The 15086-nt window shown below is 48.5% G+C and overlaps 1 protein-coding gene across 1 annotated transcript in view; it reads right to left on the reverse strand.

The window, feature by feature from the left end:
- LOC128730785 (uncharacterized) overlaps positions 1-8319 on the reverse strand; it is a gene marked incomplete at its 5' end in the record, with an annotated part of 59456 nt that extends 51137 nt beyond the window's left edge. Inside the window, one exon of the mRNA XM_053823864.1 lies at positions 8133-8319. Within this exon, the coding sequence (XP_053679839.1) occupies positions 8133-8319 (187 nt within the window). The remainder of the gene's footprint in view (positions 1-8132) is intronic.
- Positions 8320-15086: the final 6767 nt, after the last annotated feature.

The raw sequence follows: 15086 nt of genomic DNA on the forward strand, positions 1-15086 counted from the left end.
ATTATTTAACGCTTTATTAGCGAACAATCGGCCGACGAGCGAGAGGACTTTTCAATTTTACAGTCTAGCAGGATTCAATTACAACAAGCAGACACCTGAAAAGGCTTATCGGTACGCTGGCATGATGCTCTAAAGCCTACGGAGAGCGAAATCAAGATACAACCGTATCGAAAGACTTGCTCCTCCGCGTAAGCGACGAACCCGCTCGAATGTGTTCGATTTTTATATTCTTCGCTCCAGCGCGATATGATGGAAGTTTATTGAAACCTATTTCACATCGCATTCCTGCGCATCACACCGTACAGTATCCACTCGCAGCGTGGATTGGAAGCGTTACAAATTCGGAACATTATTTCCATACCGGTGGGGAGCTAGAAAAATAGACGAGAGAGAGAGAGAGAGAGAGAGAGAAAGTGAGAACAAAAGTCGTAGCTTCTCGGTTCCATCCCATTGCTACACTCAGTTTTTTCATCCATCAGGTTTGCTTTAATAATTTCGTTACGGTGGTTAACCGTTCTAGTTAGCACCCTGAAGCGTACCCGGCGGGAGCTGAAACCATGTCGACTACAGCCCAGAGGAGGCCATCCAATCGAGCTGGCAACAGATGTTTCGTTGTAGCTCTCAGCTTCCAATGCCACCGACCCATGCGGGTCAATTCTGATCGGAGGACGGTTCGATCGAACCAGCATTCGATTGATGTGATTGGAAACAGGTTCCCCGATGTCTGGTGCGCATGACCCGATCTTACACAAGGGCAAGGACTCACCGGCGGGGGTCCTCGAGGGCACGCCGTTCTTTGATTATTTTCGATGACGATTCAACTCGCTTTAGGACCACGTCAGCTCAAATTGGGCATTTTCAGCACGCGGACGCGCTGGGGAATAGTGATCTTTTTTTGGATGTTTCTTTTAGCCAACCTTGCGAGCGTCCATCGCGTGATTAGAAGTCGAGATGGGGGTTGGAGGATCGAACGATCGTGAAATATATGTAAATTGATAAATTAGGCTCGCTCGCTGCTGCCGATGTTGCTGAGTACGCTCGATAAATTGATTCCGTTGTTTTTTTTCACTCAACTATTTCACACAACAAAAATGCAGGCAGCAAAATTCTGATCGTCGATGATTGGCATGGGATCCGTTGGGTGGAATGTTTGGTATGGAAATGCGGAAAACTGGGTCGAGCGAATCGAGCAAACACGCGGTAAATCTACCAGAACGGTATGCCAAGTATGCCACATCCTTGAGCTCGCTAAAGTATTTAGAAACCTATCGTAGAGCGAATCAAAGACCGAATCAGCTCATCATCACCACCGTGCGACCATTTCTCAACGTACCGTGGTGGTCGATGAGTTAGCACAACGATAAGAAAATAATGCAATCAATACGCGTCTCACATTAAACGAGAGCACAAACAACGAACTTCTGGCTGCTCCTCCTGTTTCGGCTTTTTCAAAGCAAAACTGCTTTTCATTTATGAAAAACCTCCACCCATCTAATGTGGCGCGTGATCGCGGCAATTTGTCGCGTATGTTCACGGGAGCGCTATTTTTTCAATTAAACGCGTCATGTTTCATCTTCAAACCCTGCGCATCACCTTCCCAAGGGGGCTGCGACTTCCGGAAATGGAACTTTTCGGTCAAGCTTCCCGGCACACGTACGTGATCGTACCTACAGCTCGTGCCGCTGAGTCTGCGGGCCGCAATTAGCCGACTAATTAATTGGAAGAATCTGCTCCATCGAGCGCGCGCTCGTGCTGTTAGCGACATCTAACGGGAACTTTCACTAACTAGATCGTCGGTGGATCGTCATGTTTTAGCTCGGTTTCGTTGGCGGTGGGGTTTTGTCGCCCGTTTTGTCCCAAACGACCGGATGAGAACGTGATGTGCCTGCAAAAGGCACTGGCTTCAGAGGGCCGACAATCTCACCGGGATGCTTCTCTTCAAAGCGCCTGCTAGTGGTCCTCGGTATTTTCTCTACACCGTGGCATCAAGGGCCACTTGAGTAACCTCTTGCCCACTCGAACTGGAAGGGCTCTTACCGAAGCGGACGGTTCTTCCTTTGTCGCTGGATCCACAATCACTCGCCAGACCGTCTTTTTGCGATTCAAACCCAGTGTCAGACCGCACACGCGACTGGGACTCGATTGAATCCCCCAGAAGGACGCCCTAATGCGGAAGCTTACGTTGCAACAGTTTGTTGCGAATAGTGCGCCCGATCTCCCACCACGAGAGCCTCTCGAGGTTGCACACAAACCAAACCCCAAGCCAGTACCGTGTGAGGTCCAACAAACGAATCTGCACTCGCGCGACAGCTGGTGCGCGTTCGAATGCGTTTCATGCTGTACACTTCCAGCTCATTTCGTCAAAAATCCACCCATGGGCAACCCTTTTGCGTTGCAAACCATTATGGCGCAACCTTTTGCCAGCCGTCAATCGCTGCTGCCGCTTGCTCTCAAACGCCACTTGGATTGCGAATCCATCGCGAAATCATCGTCACCTTGCGGAGTGATCTCACCCTCGGGCTGGCAGTCCACAGCATCCCACGTTATGTGCACACAATTGCAGGTGCGCCGTCTGTGCCGTCCTTCACACAGGTAAAGGTTGAGTTCCGGTAGAACGCTACGAAAAGGGCGACCGCGAACGATGCTGGAGTTTGGTTTATCTCGCGAGGCTCATCGCCAGACGCAGCCCGGAACAAAGATTATCCGCAGATGCACAAGTACCGTGTGTGTGTGTGTTTGCGTATAGTGCCCATTACCATCGGTACGCAATCACACTTTTGTTATGGTGGGTTTTTTTTTATCTTCCTTTTAACCCACAGGAATCGTCTACCTTACGCCCAGGGCTCAGCTTAAGCATTCCTGCTTCATCCCGGACGATACCATACGTGCGCGAAAGGTTTATTAAAATGTTACGCCATTATTAAGAAATCGGTGATCGCGATCGAGCCGTACCGATAAGCGAAACCGCGTCGAGATGCGAGTAAGGGAGCGGCATCGCGCATCCGTTGACAGATGAACAAAAACCCCCGAAACCGTCGCGAAGAAAACCCTTAAGGGATTGTCATTGGCACAGGTCTTCGGTGGCGGGCGTTGCAGCTTCCACGACACTGATGATGATGATGATGATGATGATGCTGGTGATGTAGCGTTGCAACTCGGCGCTAGGTGCGTTCCCGTGCGTTTGGTTCCCTTTCTCACACTCTTCGACCTTTTTTTTGTTGTTGCTATTGTTGATGTTTGCTCCCTGTTGGGCTACAGCGAAATGAGTCGGTTGAGCAACGGTTACGAGTAAAAGCCCCTGATGCCGTTGCCCTCACGCCCTACGAGTGGCGATGTGGTGTTCGAAACATTGTAGCAGGACAACAATGGTGTGTCCTCCGATTGTCATGTCAACCGGGGAAACACCTTCCCGGTGCGTCACGATGGGGATGTTGTGGGAATAGCAATAGTGGTTGAATTAGCGCAAGAAGTGAAGGCATCGCGTTTAATTTTAGCGAACACGACGACGTACTTATAATGGTTAGTTGCTTTCTTGCAATAATTAGAATGCAATCGCTTTTAATTTTTAACATCACAGAATGTTTAAATACTTTATTTCATGAAGGGTTGAAATACCTGATTTTATGGAAGGGTTTCTTATTTTATATCTTTCCAACCACTGTCACAAAACAAAACAACATAAATCCGGTAAACTTCGCTGAGCAATGGCTATCATCGAAGGTTATATTTACATCCACATCCAGCAACTCAATCCCTTTCCAACAAACTGCACGCCTCGGTGCATCCCTTTAATTCAATGCAAATTTATGCTACCGTCAGACGACCGTCCCGAGTTGACTTCCCGTCACAAATTTGCCGCCATTTCATCATTACGTCCAAGGTCGTCATCGCATCCCCTGGCCACCCCGGCTCGCATTCGCGCAAAGGTACGTGTCGTTTTCGCGCGCGTCAACATAGCCGGTGCATGTATATGCATTATTCTGCACCGACCAATGGCACGAGTTGAACTGACCAATTATTGACACGCAAGGACACTCGGAGAGCCCGTGCCGAGAGGTGTCATCCGGATCGATTTCGACGGCTTGTCACGTTATGACACGTGCCTGAAGAAGCCTTCCCAGAGCTCCCGGGCACGAGGCCATTTTCCACCCCAACAGCGGTCCCAGTAATTGCCGGGGTAACGAATGCAAACGCGAAGAGTAAATGGTTCATTTTCGCCTTGTTTTACGCAATTAACATTTCTAGCAAACCCATTCGCGGTCTCTTATTACATGCCCTTGGTGTTTTCTCCTTTATTTTTTTTGGGAGCATTCTAGTGCATCTTCGAAACGTGCGCCAGACGACAACCGGCGCAAATGTGGAATCCCATGGGTGACGAATCGTTTCTCCTCTTAGCTACGGAGGGCCATTTTCATCGCTAGCACGCGCAGACAGGAAAACCCATCGACCAGTGGCCGAGTGTGTCGGAATCAGCGCGGAAGAAATTAATTAAATTGACATAACACTGACCGCCGGCTCGAAAATCAGACCGTACGATTGGAACCGGTTTTCCACACAGGGATACATTTCCCGAACCCGTTGCGTTTCATTTCTCCTTTCGATGATCTGCGCTTGGGAGTGAAAAACATCAAACCGAAACTCGGGCATGGGTTCGAACCGCGTGAAATGTGATGCCTGGAGCGGGATGGAGCGAAGAATGCGATCGATTTTTAAAACGGCGACCAAAATCCAACCATCGTTGCCATTGCCGACCATCGATTCCTCTTTTTGCGAGTTTTCGTGCCTTCTGCTGGCCAGTTGAACACGTGCCACCGGTGCGTCGGCCCCAGCTGCTGCGGAGATGAACGCCAAAGCGTTTAATTTAATAATTGAATCGATTCCGTACGCCCGTGATCGAATTAACCATCGTACGAGAAAATAGGTGCTCCTTAATCGAATGTTCGTTTGGCAGAATGATGTACCAAAAGATTGGGGCAAAGAGAAAAAAAGAGATGGGCAGAGTTAGGAAAAGTCACAGTTCAAACTCTGTTTTTTTTTTTTAATCGAAGAATAGACATAACGATCGTATTTAATTCGATCGTCTACACCGGGCCAGTGACACTGAACTGCAATCTATATTTCGCCCCCAACGCTCGTTTACATGTTTCGATTTGTTTTGACATTAGCACATTGGACTGCGTTCAAATAGTTGAGTTTTTTTTGGCACAAAATATGATCTCTCGCCCTCGTAAATGAAAGGATCATGCTCAACAATGGCGCATTTTCGGCAGATCCATTGCCCAACCAGACGTGTCAATATTTGTGTCTCGCTCGCATTCGGCTTTGGCGGCCCTTGAAGCATTAAATAAGATACTACATCTCAAACCGGTGCGAGCACAACAGCACACTCCACGGTACAATGTGTTATTCTTCACGCGCCCAGATTAAGCCATCCACTCCCGCACCCGGTGCAGACAAACAACCGAACGGATTCGAAGCTCAACTATTGACCTTTTCAATAGGATTTTGACTGATTTCGGAAAGCGACCTGCGTCGGGAACAACGTTCACCAGAGCGTGCTGTGGAGGCGGCTACAGCGAGATGCGTATTTACCCACGTCTGCCTCCTGTTAGCGAGCGTTTCCAAACTTCCAGCTCAAACATAAACGCCCGCGCGATTAGCCTGGCAACCGAAAAATTGGTCGCTCCAGAACTTGAAAAAGTCGATCGAGCTCCAACGGCGCCGCCGGAATGGTTGACATTTGCTCTAGAAATAATCACTCAAACTACAGCAAATCGTTCGAGCTCCACAAGCTGCTCTAATTTCGTGGCCAAACAGTCGTGGCATGTCGAGGGAAAAGAGCTTTACAGCTAGCGCCATGGAGCTCCCGGCGGCGTGGATAGGACGTCATGCGCGAACCAGAAGGTATTCCAGAGCCTCCAACTCATGGCAGTTCACCCGACGAGGGTGTTGGGTTTTTTATGTTATTTTATTTTACTTTTATTGCCCGTGTGCCCGAAAGCGCGACCTCTGCTCGATGGCTTGTTTGCGTTTGCCCACCGGACAAACGTTGTGCCGTTGGAAGGCCGGTGCAGCATGCCGGGCGTTGATTTATGATTCCGATGCCTAACCACGGAGTGGGCCAAAGCCCAGGACGCCATGGTGTGTGGCGTGCTCGTGGAGAGATGTTTCAATTTGATGCTCCACACTAAAAACACGCGACAAAACGTGGCAAAACAGCGATCGATAAGGTGCAGGGAGCTGCGAAGAGGTAAAGGAAGAAAGTAGAACACATTTTTGGAACGGGTGTTGTACCAACTTGTTTGGCATTAGGTTTGTTTGTCTATTTGTAAAGTGTGTATTTTCATATTTTTGAAATGCAAGCCTCTCACAACAGTTTGTAGTTGTGCATTTTAATTACTTTTGATAAAAGATTCACTCATAAAGGGGTGATTAATCGTCTAAAGAATATTTCTGCTACATCAGAATTATAATCTGTTCCTTATCAGTCTGGATAAAGAATGACATAACTAGCAAAAAAGCTATGATTACAAGAGCACGCGCATAAAATGGCAGCCTGACCATTCTAGTCTAGCTAAATATTCTCGAATTCACAAACATTTGATGAACTGGTAGTCAGATATATCACTGAAGCTGCATTTCATAACGGTATTATGCATTTTCTACGCACGGCAGGAAACCGCGAAATGAATGCTTGCTCCTTCGTTCCCGCTCGGGGGCTTTCCATTTAAAGTAACATGATAAACAAGAAATTCAACAAAAAACACATATACCACATCCGAGCCGTAAAAGTGAACGTAGATCGCATGCATGCTATTTGTGCTTTTTTTATTTCGCGCAGCAGCAATTCGTAGCCTGTATCCGATTTCGAGCCCGCGACCAGGGTGGCCCACAGCTTGGGTGAAAAGCTCAAGCATGTGTGGGAAAAGTGTCAAAAAACAAATAATAACAACGATAATAGGAACCGTAATGGCCCGTCATGGTTATGCGCTTGTCGCCCGTTTATGGTTCGTCATTTGTCACGCGGTGGAGCCTCGTCAAAACTCGAACCTGAAGAGGGAAAGCGATCCGGGACACACCAGAAAGGATTAAGCTGGCGCTGGCGTGTGTAGGACACACGGCAACAACAGCAAAAAACCGGAGCACGAGATGGACGACGGGTCGGACTCGGGTTGTTCGGTGCGAAACACAACTGCACCGCGGAAATGGGTTACATGTGCCAGCTTGTAGCGTTGGTGGACTCGTTGCCGAGGGATGATAGATTTATGAATGCGAGAGAAACCCCGGGTGGATAGGAAAAGCAACACCGAGTGCATGTGTGATCGTCTCTCGACTGGTTCCAGTAGATCACGTAGATTAGACGAGTGCGGTAATTTCAAAATTGAGTGCGAATGTTACACGGCCTCATCCGCAACCGCAAGGGAACCAAGAAAACACTCCTTAAAGCATAATGAATTCCTGGTGTAGATTCTTCGTGCTCTTGAGCCTAGGCGCTTTATTGAAATTCGAACGGAATAACTCAAAGCAACTTGCCATTAGCTTGGCATGCCACCGCTTATCGGCCCGACATGGCCCTCATGGCGGTCGTTTCGGTGCATCTTCCTGCATCAGGAACCAGACCTCGAACTAATTTACTTAACACCGCAAATTGAAATTTTATCTACCCGCAAAGATCGTGTCCGGGTGTTGCTTGTCGTTGTGTTCGTTTTTTATCCCTTTACTTGATTAACATCCCCCCATGGCTGGGGTTTCGATGGAAAACGGTAGCCTTCACGGTCGATAATGATGATCATCCCACGATCATCCCTTCGCTGATGATCGAAACGGTAGCAAGCGCCCAGTGGTCAACCCATCACCGTCCATCCTCACTCATGGGCTTAATTTCATGAAATATTCAGCTACAAGTAACACATAATTTCGTTCCGCAAGCAAGCAGACGGACAAGACAATCACGCCCCAACGCTGCTGGCATCTGAGGTGATACCTGTTTGTGTGGTGGGTGCGATGCATAAAATTCCTTTATCTCGCGGCATCGGTCACCGTCGCAGAGGCTATCGTTGAAGGTGACCTGTAGTACATCATCCTAGCTGGTCTGTGCATCGATCGGTATCGGTTCTAAAGAAAACACTTACCCTGCTGGAAGTAGTTGGCTTTGCGCACGTACACGCACACCAGTGCCATCAGCTGCAGCTGGGAGAGCCGCTGTCGGGTGGACTGGGGCAGTGGGAGCAGATCGCGCAGATTCGCAATCTCCGAGTTGATTAGATCGCGCCTCAGCTTCGAGGCGCCTTTGGTGGATTTGTTAGCATCGAATCTGTGCGCGAGAGGGAGAGAGAATGGAGAATTGGAAATAAATTATTACAACAATTCAGCTACGCGAGCATAGCGAAAATTTACAAGTATTGATCACTCCAAGAAGGCATAAGTGAACAAGAAACAATTCATTTTGTTGTATTTTAATGACACAACTTTGGGCCATTTTTACTCGCAAAATGAACGTACATACCCAAAAAGCCGATCGAAGCGAAAGGCATTCCGTAGAAATAACGATAATGGCGAATAATGATTTTATTGGTAACCAACCACAACCCCGATGGAAAGTGACTCCAAAGCAAGCTAACGACCCGGGTCGTCGATAATGGCGTTTCTGGTCGAAGGTGCCGAAAAGATCGATCAAGACACCGCCGCGGCGGAAAAGATTATTGATTGTTCAAGCGAAGAAGTGCCGTATTCGCACCCCAAATGGCGTTAACATTGCAGTGTCAAACGCCCGCAGGGAGAAAATTGCCCTCTTACCAGCCGCTAGCCTGAAGAACAACGGCCGATGGAGCCGATCAGCCGATTTAACCGGCTAGCTGAAAATGTGAAAATATTGGATCGCTCCAGCGCAATCATATGCAGCCTTTTCTGACCCGTGCAATCACGTCACCCTCGGGGAACTCGAGCCTAAACCCCATGCCCTAGCAGTGCCGGGCACGGACATCACCGAGGATGGTAGCGCAAATGCGGTGTCCACTTAAACTAGCCTTCCAAAAGTCGCCCTTCACCGATGGCATCCCAGCGTGATCGTCGAGTTCGAGGTACGCGATTTTCTCGCCTGCTGTCCGCCCAAATCACCTAGACCATGCAAGCGCAAGCTCGCACGCACACACAGCCTGGTCGGACCGGCGTTTCGGTGCCAATAGTTCCCACGCTTGTGCAATGACCCACGCCGGTTGCATGTCGAGTCACGGTGAGGGCCTGTTGTTTGACCGGTGGAGTCTTGCCAGAAAATCCCAAACTGCACACCGGTTAGATGCACGAAATGGCTGGCGAGCGAACCTAAGCCGCCGGTGCAAAATCATGAAACGAGCGAAAAAAAAAAGCGATCCAGTTCCCGTCCCGTGGGGTGCGTTACATAAATAAGCACCATCGTAAATGGGCGATCAGCAGCATTCTGGGTACAGAACCGGGCCGGTGCGGTCAAAATCAAACTAAAACAAAAACCCAAACGCAATGCAAACGCATCACGCAGCACGGGCGTAACGACGATTCAAATGATCTCAACTCGACGCAAAGCGACGAACCTCGTGGGGAGAGCGAAAAGTCGCGAAAGCATGCCCCGGCCATGCGTTTGCGGTGGACTAATAATAAGCAAAATAACAGTAATAACGACAATAATAATAGCAATACGAAGAGTAATAATAGGGCTTATTATACAATCAGATAAATGAACACATTTGTTAAGCGTTTTCGGTGCGTTGTTTTACAAATATACGCCGGGCGCTGCGGTTGATCGGTTCGGCCACACAGGCAACACTTTCCCTTGTCTCTCTTTCGTTCTCTCACATTCTCTCCGTTCGCTCCCCTTCTGGCTTGGCTGCTTTCCTCTCCCTCCTTATCATGCACTCGCTATAATTCCGAAAATTCGAGCACATAAACGGAGTGAGAAAAAATGGGTAAGTAAAACAATCGTACATAAACATCGGCCCGAAACGACCGATGCAGCGCCCAAGGTTGATGGGTAAACGGCGTACGAAAAGGCCTGCTCGAGGAGAAAAACGGCCCCACACCGGCACAACGCTCATCGGACCGTGATCTCGCCGGGATGTGCGAAAATCCCGCGCAAAAGAAAACCCCCATTAAAATTGTAACAAATATCGCGTGATTTTACACGCAAACGTACAAATGAACGGTCGTAGCGCGATCGCGATCGCGATCAGGCCAGCATTTCGGCAAGTGGAACCCCCGTTCGGTGTCGGTGTTTGGTTTGTGCATCTTCCCAGACCAATTGGCATTTAATGTCGAGCGCGAACTTATGGTTGGGGTGGAACTTAATCCTGGCACGCTGGAAATGCCGTGCTAAAGGCAATTAAGGGCTCGGAATCTAATGGAAAGGGGGTCCATTTTGCGTTTTTCCTTGTGTGAGTGTGATAGCTAGCACAGGATCAATAATGTCTCGAAATTTTGGTGAACAAACTCTACCATCAACACTGCATTAATTTATTCTTGATTTTTTCTCATTATGTTACAGCACAAACACACTTTCGCGCGCACACTTTCGCGAGTCCGGGACACTCCCAATTTTCAATCGCCAAAAGGGCACACATCGGCAACGGTCTGGTACGTGAACAAAAGCGCAACAAACGCGACCCGAGCGTTGAAAAACTTTCATTTCATCCTCCCGACCACGTGCAACGGCTTCCACCCATTTGGGGTCACAGATTTAAATAGGCACACGGCAAAAGACGACAAACGCATCGACCAGCCGTTGCACCATGGCGTTTGACGTTGGTGACATTTGTATAAATTCTGCTGTCCCCAACCACGGTCGGCACGGTCTAACGGCCACCTTTCTGGCTGGGAAAGTGCTCGAAGGGTGAGCTTTTTCCCGTCGGTAGCGGTAGGTGTCGTTGTCAACAGCGTACATGCGCGCCCTTGCAGCCTGCGAATTACCAGCGACCCGAGTGCCGATTGCCGTAGCCATAGCTTCGCTTGTGTTCCTTCTACCGGCGTGAAGCAGACTAACTCACAGCTCCGTTCACCGAAGCGAAGACACCGTGTACCGTGGCATCGTTGCTGGCTCATTCCGATGCGGTGCTTCTTCGTTGCGATCAGTTAAGCCTCATGGACAGGTCGCCTGGCAAACGCTTCTCGTGGAGCACCCAAAACCGAACCAGGAGCCTCCTTAATTGAACCCACGCCGAGGCTGAATACTTGCAAGCGAGCCAACCGAGTAGGCCGACGCCTTCGACGCGGCACGGCAACATACTTGCCACTTGCACTCGAACGCAGACGCCCTATCCCTATCCGAGAAACAGCCCACAATGACCCGGTTGAACGGAGGAACGGAACAGTTGACCTCAAACAGGGCCCCCGAAAAGAGACGGAACGATGCGATGAGTCGAGAGCGACCGCAAACTCGGCCCGAAAAGTAGATCGAAAGCTGCACGAACTTTGATTAGGCCCGCGCGACATCCCTTCGATGGTGATGGTGGAGGCTCATTCGCCCTTCGTCCAGCCAAGCACTGTTAGAATCCTGGCCAACTAATTAGGCGCCCGGGTAATTTGATTTTCCGCGCAAAACTCCGAGCATCGCGGACGCCGTTGCTCTTCGGACTGCTCATTTTCACCTGCACAGTGAGCAAAAAAAAATCCCGGAAAAAGAACACCGAGAGAAGCTCGAGCAATGGGTTTGATGCGCAGGAATTGATAGACAATTTGTTGCCACGGTCGACGCCACTGGCGCCTCGAAGGGCGATGCTAAGGGCGGATGGGATGTGACTCGTTGCGAAGAAACCAAGATTAAAGCGAGTGACGATTTCGTGGAATTGTAATTAACAACCATGGGGCATTATTTTGGGTTTTGCGATTGCGCTTTTTCGATTACCGAGGGTGAGATTTACATACCCCGGTTCGGTGGACTGCGCTTTCTAATGGAAAATCCAATGGCGCAAATACGTGCGCACATAAATGTATCGGTAATGCGAAGAGCGTTATCCTTCCAATCCCTTCCGAAAGCCTGTGATCTTCTTATGTCTGAAGTTGTCCTTTTTTCACCGTTCGTTAAGCCCAGCGCAACGATGCGCTACCCTCGACAGAAGCGGCCATTTTTCTTTGCTTTGTTGCCCGGCATCGCAAGCTAACCATCATAAGCGATCATTATGGGGCTCTTCATTCTTGTAGCTTCAGTTAATTTTTTTTTTTCGTTCGCAATAGTCCACCCCATACACGGCGCGCTGGGGAGCCGCTTTGACAACTGCTAATTTTGTGCTCTAAATTTACTACCCATAGCGTTTAAAAATAATTGCCCCCCCGTTTATGAGCCACTCTGTTGGGAAATTCTCCTCATCACCGAGAACCGATCACACGGTATCCTCCAGCGCATCGTAATCTTGTGCCGATCTTGCACCGCTACCACACGTGGATGGTACGATCGATAATGATGATCCACATTTTCCACCGCGTGCCCCAAAATAGCCGTGGGTCGTCCCTCGAAAAACCCGTCCAGCTCCTGTGGCCCGAGGCGGGCCTCGAAAGGATACGGGTTTCGTTCGAAGATGGAACGCATTTTACGATCTTAATTATGGCTAGCCGGTACAGCTTCCTCATGTCCTTGATCGGATGAAAACGAGAAACCTTTGCGTTTAGGCATACATCCACTTGTTCGGGAGGAATTAGACGTTTTTGAAGCTTCATCTTGAAGGTTTTCCGTGTTTCCCGTGAGTCACCAATTAAGGGCGAACGAATTAAAGGAAAAAAAAGTGCTCTCTAAGGATTGTGCCTATTTGCTGCGATTTTTGTGCCTGATTTTTGAGCTTCCATTTTTTCACGTTCTCTTTTCATTTTATGCCACACACTTGATTGTGTTCACCCTCCAGAGCCGGTAGAGCATAAGAAAATATGTTTATTATCAATCTTTATGCGCTCGTTTCCGTGGCTTCCCTACGTAATAAAATCTCAGGTCCTGCCTCAGCTGCCAAATGCTGCCCTGTCCCTGAGCCGATACTGCACTCGGTTGGCCCTTAAACACACACACACGCACACACGCGCACGTACGCACACGCAACATGGGGCAGTATAAAAAACAGCGCAATCCACGCAGGGCGTTGTTTTAGCATTCTTTTTCCGTCCCGTTTTTTTCTCTCTCTCCTTTTTCTTCTTCTTCTTGTTCTTTTGGTTTTTCACCCTCCGCCTCCTTGTCCTCCCCACCCCACCTCTCTGGCCTAATGGCGTTTCCCGCAGTGCAGCGCAACGCTCCAAGGTGAGACGAATCGATTGCAAACACAAAACAGGTATTAATTTTGCAGCCTCAATTAATGATGTACCAGAATTATGGTTCCGCGGTGCGCACCGGACGATCCGTACCCGGTTTTTCCAGGACACACCACACGGTTAGCATGTTATGCTTTAACTTTTCGTCCCCCATCTTCCCTTTTTACTTCGCCTGGTCACCGATCCGGTGCGCGGTGCTACGATCTGTGGGAAACGTTCGGGAAAGGCATTGGCGTGGCACGGCGATTGGTACCGGTGCGTTTAACGCAATGCGATTTACGCGTCGCTCTGCAAAAATGATTGAGCCTTGAGTGATTTGTGCTGCGTGGAAGGATTTATGCTGCGTGCCTTATGGGGGTGAACCGGAAAGTGCCGTTTCTGTGGCTTTTTATGAGAGGCGCTCGCACGAGATACAGCATTTCTTCTGTTTGCAAAAGCTTATACCAGCAATCCCTTAATTTTTTTCATTTGGTGAAGCCATTATAGAAATTTTAGGATAATTTTCCAAAAACCACTTGTACGTTTCATAGTGATCAGCGTTTTAGCATATACTCATAGATCAAAACTCCTCAAGTCAAGTCCTACAGCCATGATGAAGGCGATCCATTTTACAACAAAAAAACGCCTAAAAGGACAAACTTAAAAATACTTCAGCAATTTTTCAACCCACCCATACACCACGCATGCACGTAATCGCAATGCGAACATCCATTTGCTTGGCTCCGGCTTTCCCACCACAAAACAAGGCACACGCAATCCGGCACCCGCCATTATTCCATTGATAAAATAAAACTCTGCCAATCGGCAATTGCGTTAAATGCTAACGCACGACCAGCAAGAATTCTGCCGCCACTTGTCGGCAAAAAATGGTACTACCTTTTTGTCCGTCTTCCTCGTTTTTGGGGAGAGCAGAATTCTATCGTACTCGCAGCGTTATGGCGCTGCAATCAGCAAGACGCACATACCCCACATGGCTCGTGTAAAGCGTTTTTGCACGGGGAAATTACGACTAATCCCTACGGGTAACCGATACGCCGCGCAGCAACACTGATTCCGCACTGATGATATTGATGTGTGCGGCTGGTGATTATGTGCAACGTCTTCGCTTTGCTACCCCTTATTATCAGCTCGCGCATACGTATCTCTGCCGGTGGATTATTTGGAAAATGAGCCAACCGGATTTCGCAAACGAATGGCTTTGGACTGTGGGAAATTTGTGCTCCGAATGGGGAGCAACGAAAGGTACCTAATTTCGCAGTTAGGGAACCGTTTATGTGTTTTAACACGATCCATTAAAATTTAAATATTTCTTGTTCACTCTTTTGTAATACAGCTGGACTATTATAAACTAGCTTAAGTGCACTCTTTAACAAAACACTCACTGCTCGGAGATACTTTTCAACAACACATTTCATAGCTCTGGCATCAAAAAGCGAAGGAGAAGTTACCTTGAGCGGTGATGCAAAAAAAAGACTCCTTTTTGATGGACTTACTTCCGAACGTGAAGATTAGAAACAAAAATGATGCACACAATAACATATCGAAAAACAAAAACCTTGAAACCTTGAATCCGCCAGACTGGGACCCCTACAATACAATCGATGCCGTTCACCGATGCGCCAAGGACGAAAATGAGTCATAAAACGCAGACGCCGACACACGCCTTCCCTCTTTGGCCCTTATCTATCGGTATCGTGAGAACGCTAACATGCCTCTGGTTAACGTTTATGCCTCTGGTAAAAAAGTAGCACAGCCATGCTTTTGAATGATTAGGTTGGCACTGAAAAACCGACGATTGGATGTTCTTTCATAGTCGTTTTTAAAGTGAAGAT

Source organism: Anopheles nili, chromosome 2 (assembly GCF_943737925.1).
Source record: "Anopheles nili chromosome 2, idAnoNiliSN_F5_01, whole genome shotgun sequence".
In the NCBI taxonomy this organism is placed as follows: Eukaryota; Metazoa; Arthropoda; class Insecta; order Diptera; family Culicidae; genus Anopheles; species Anopheles nili.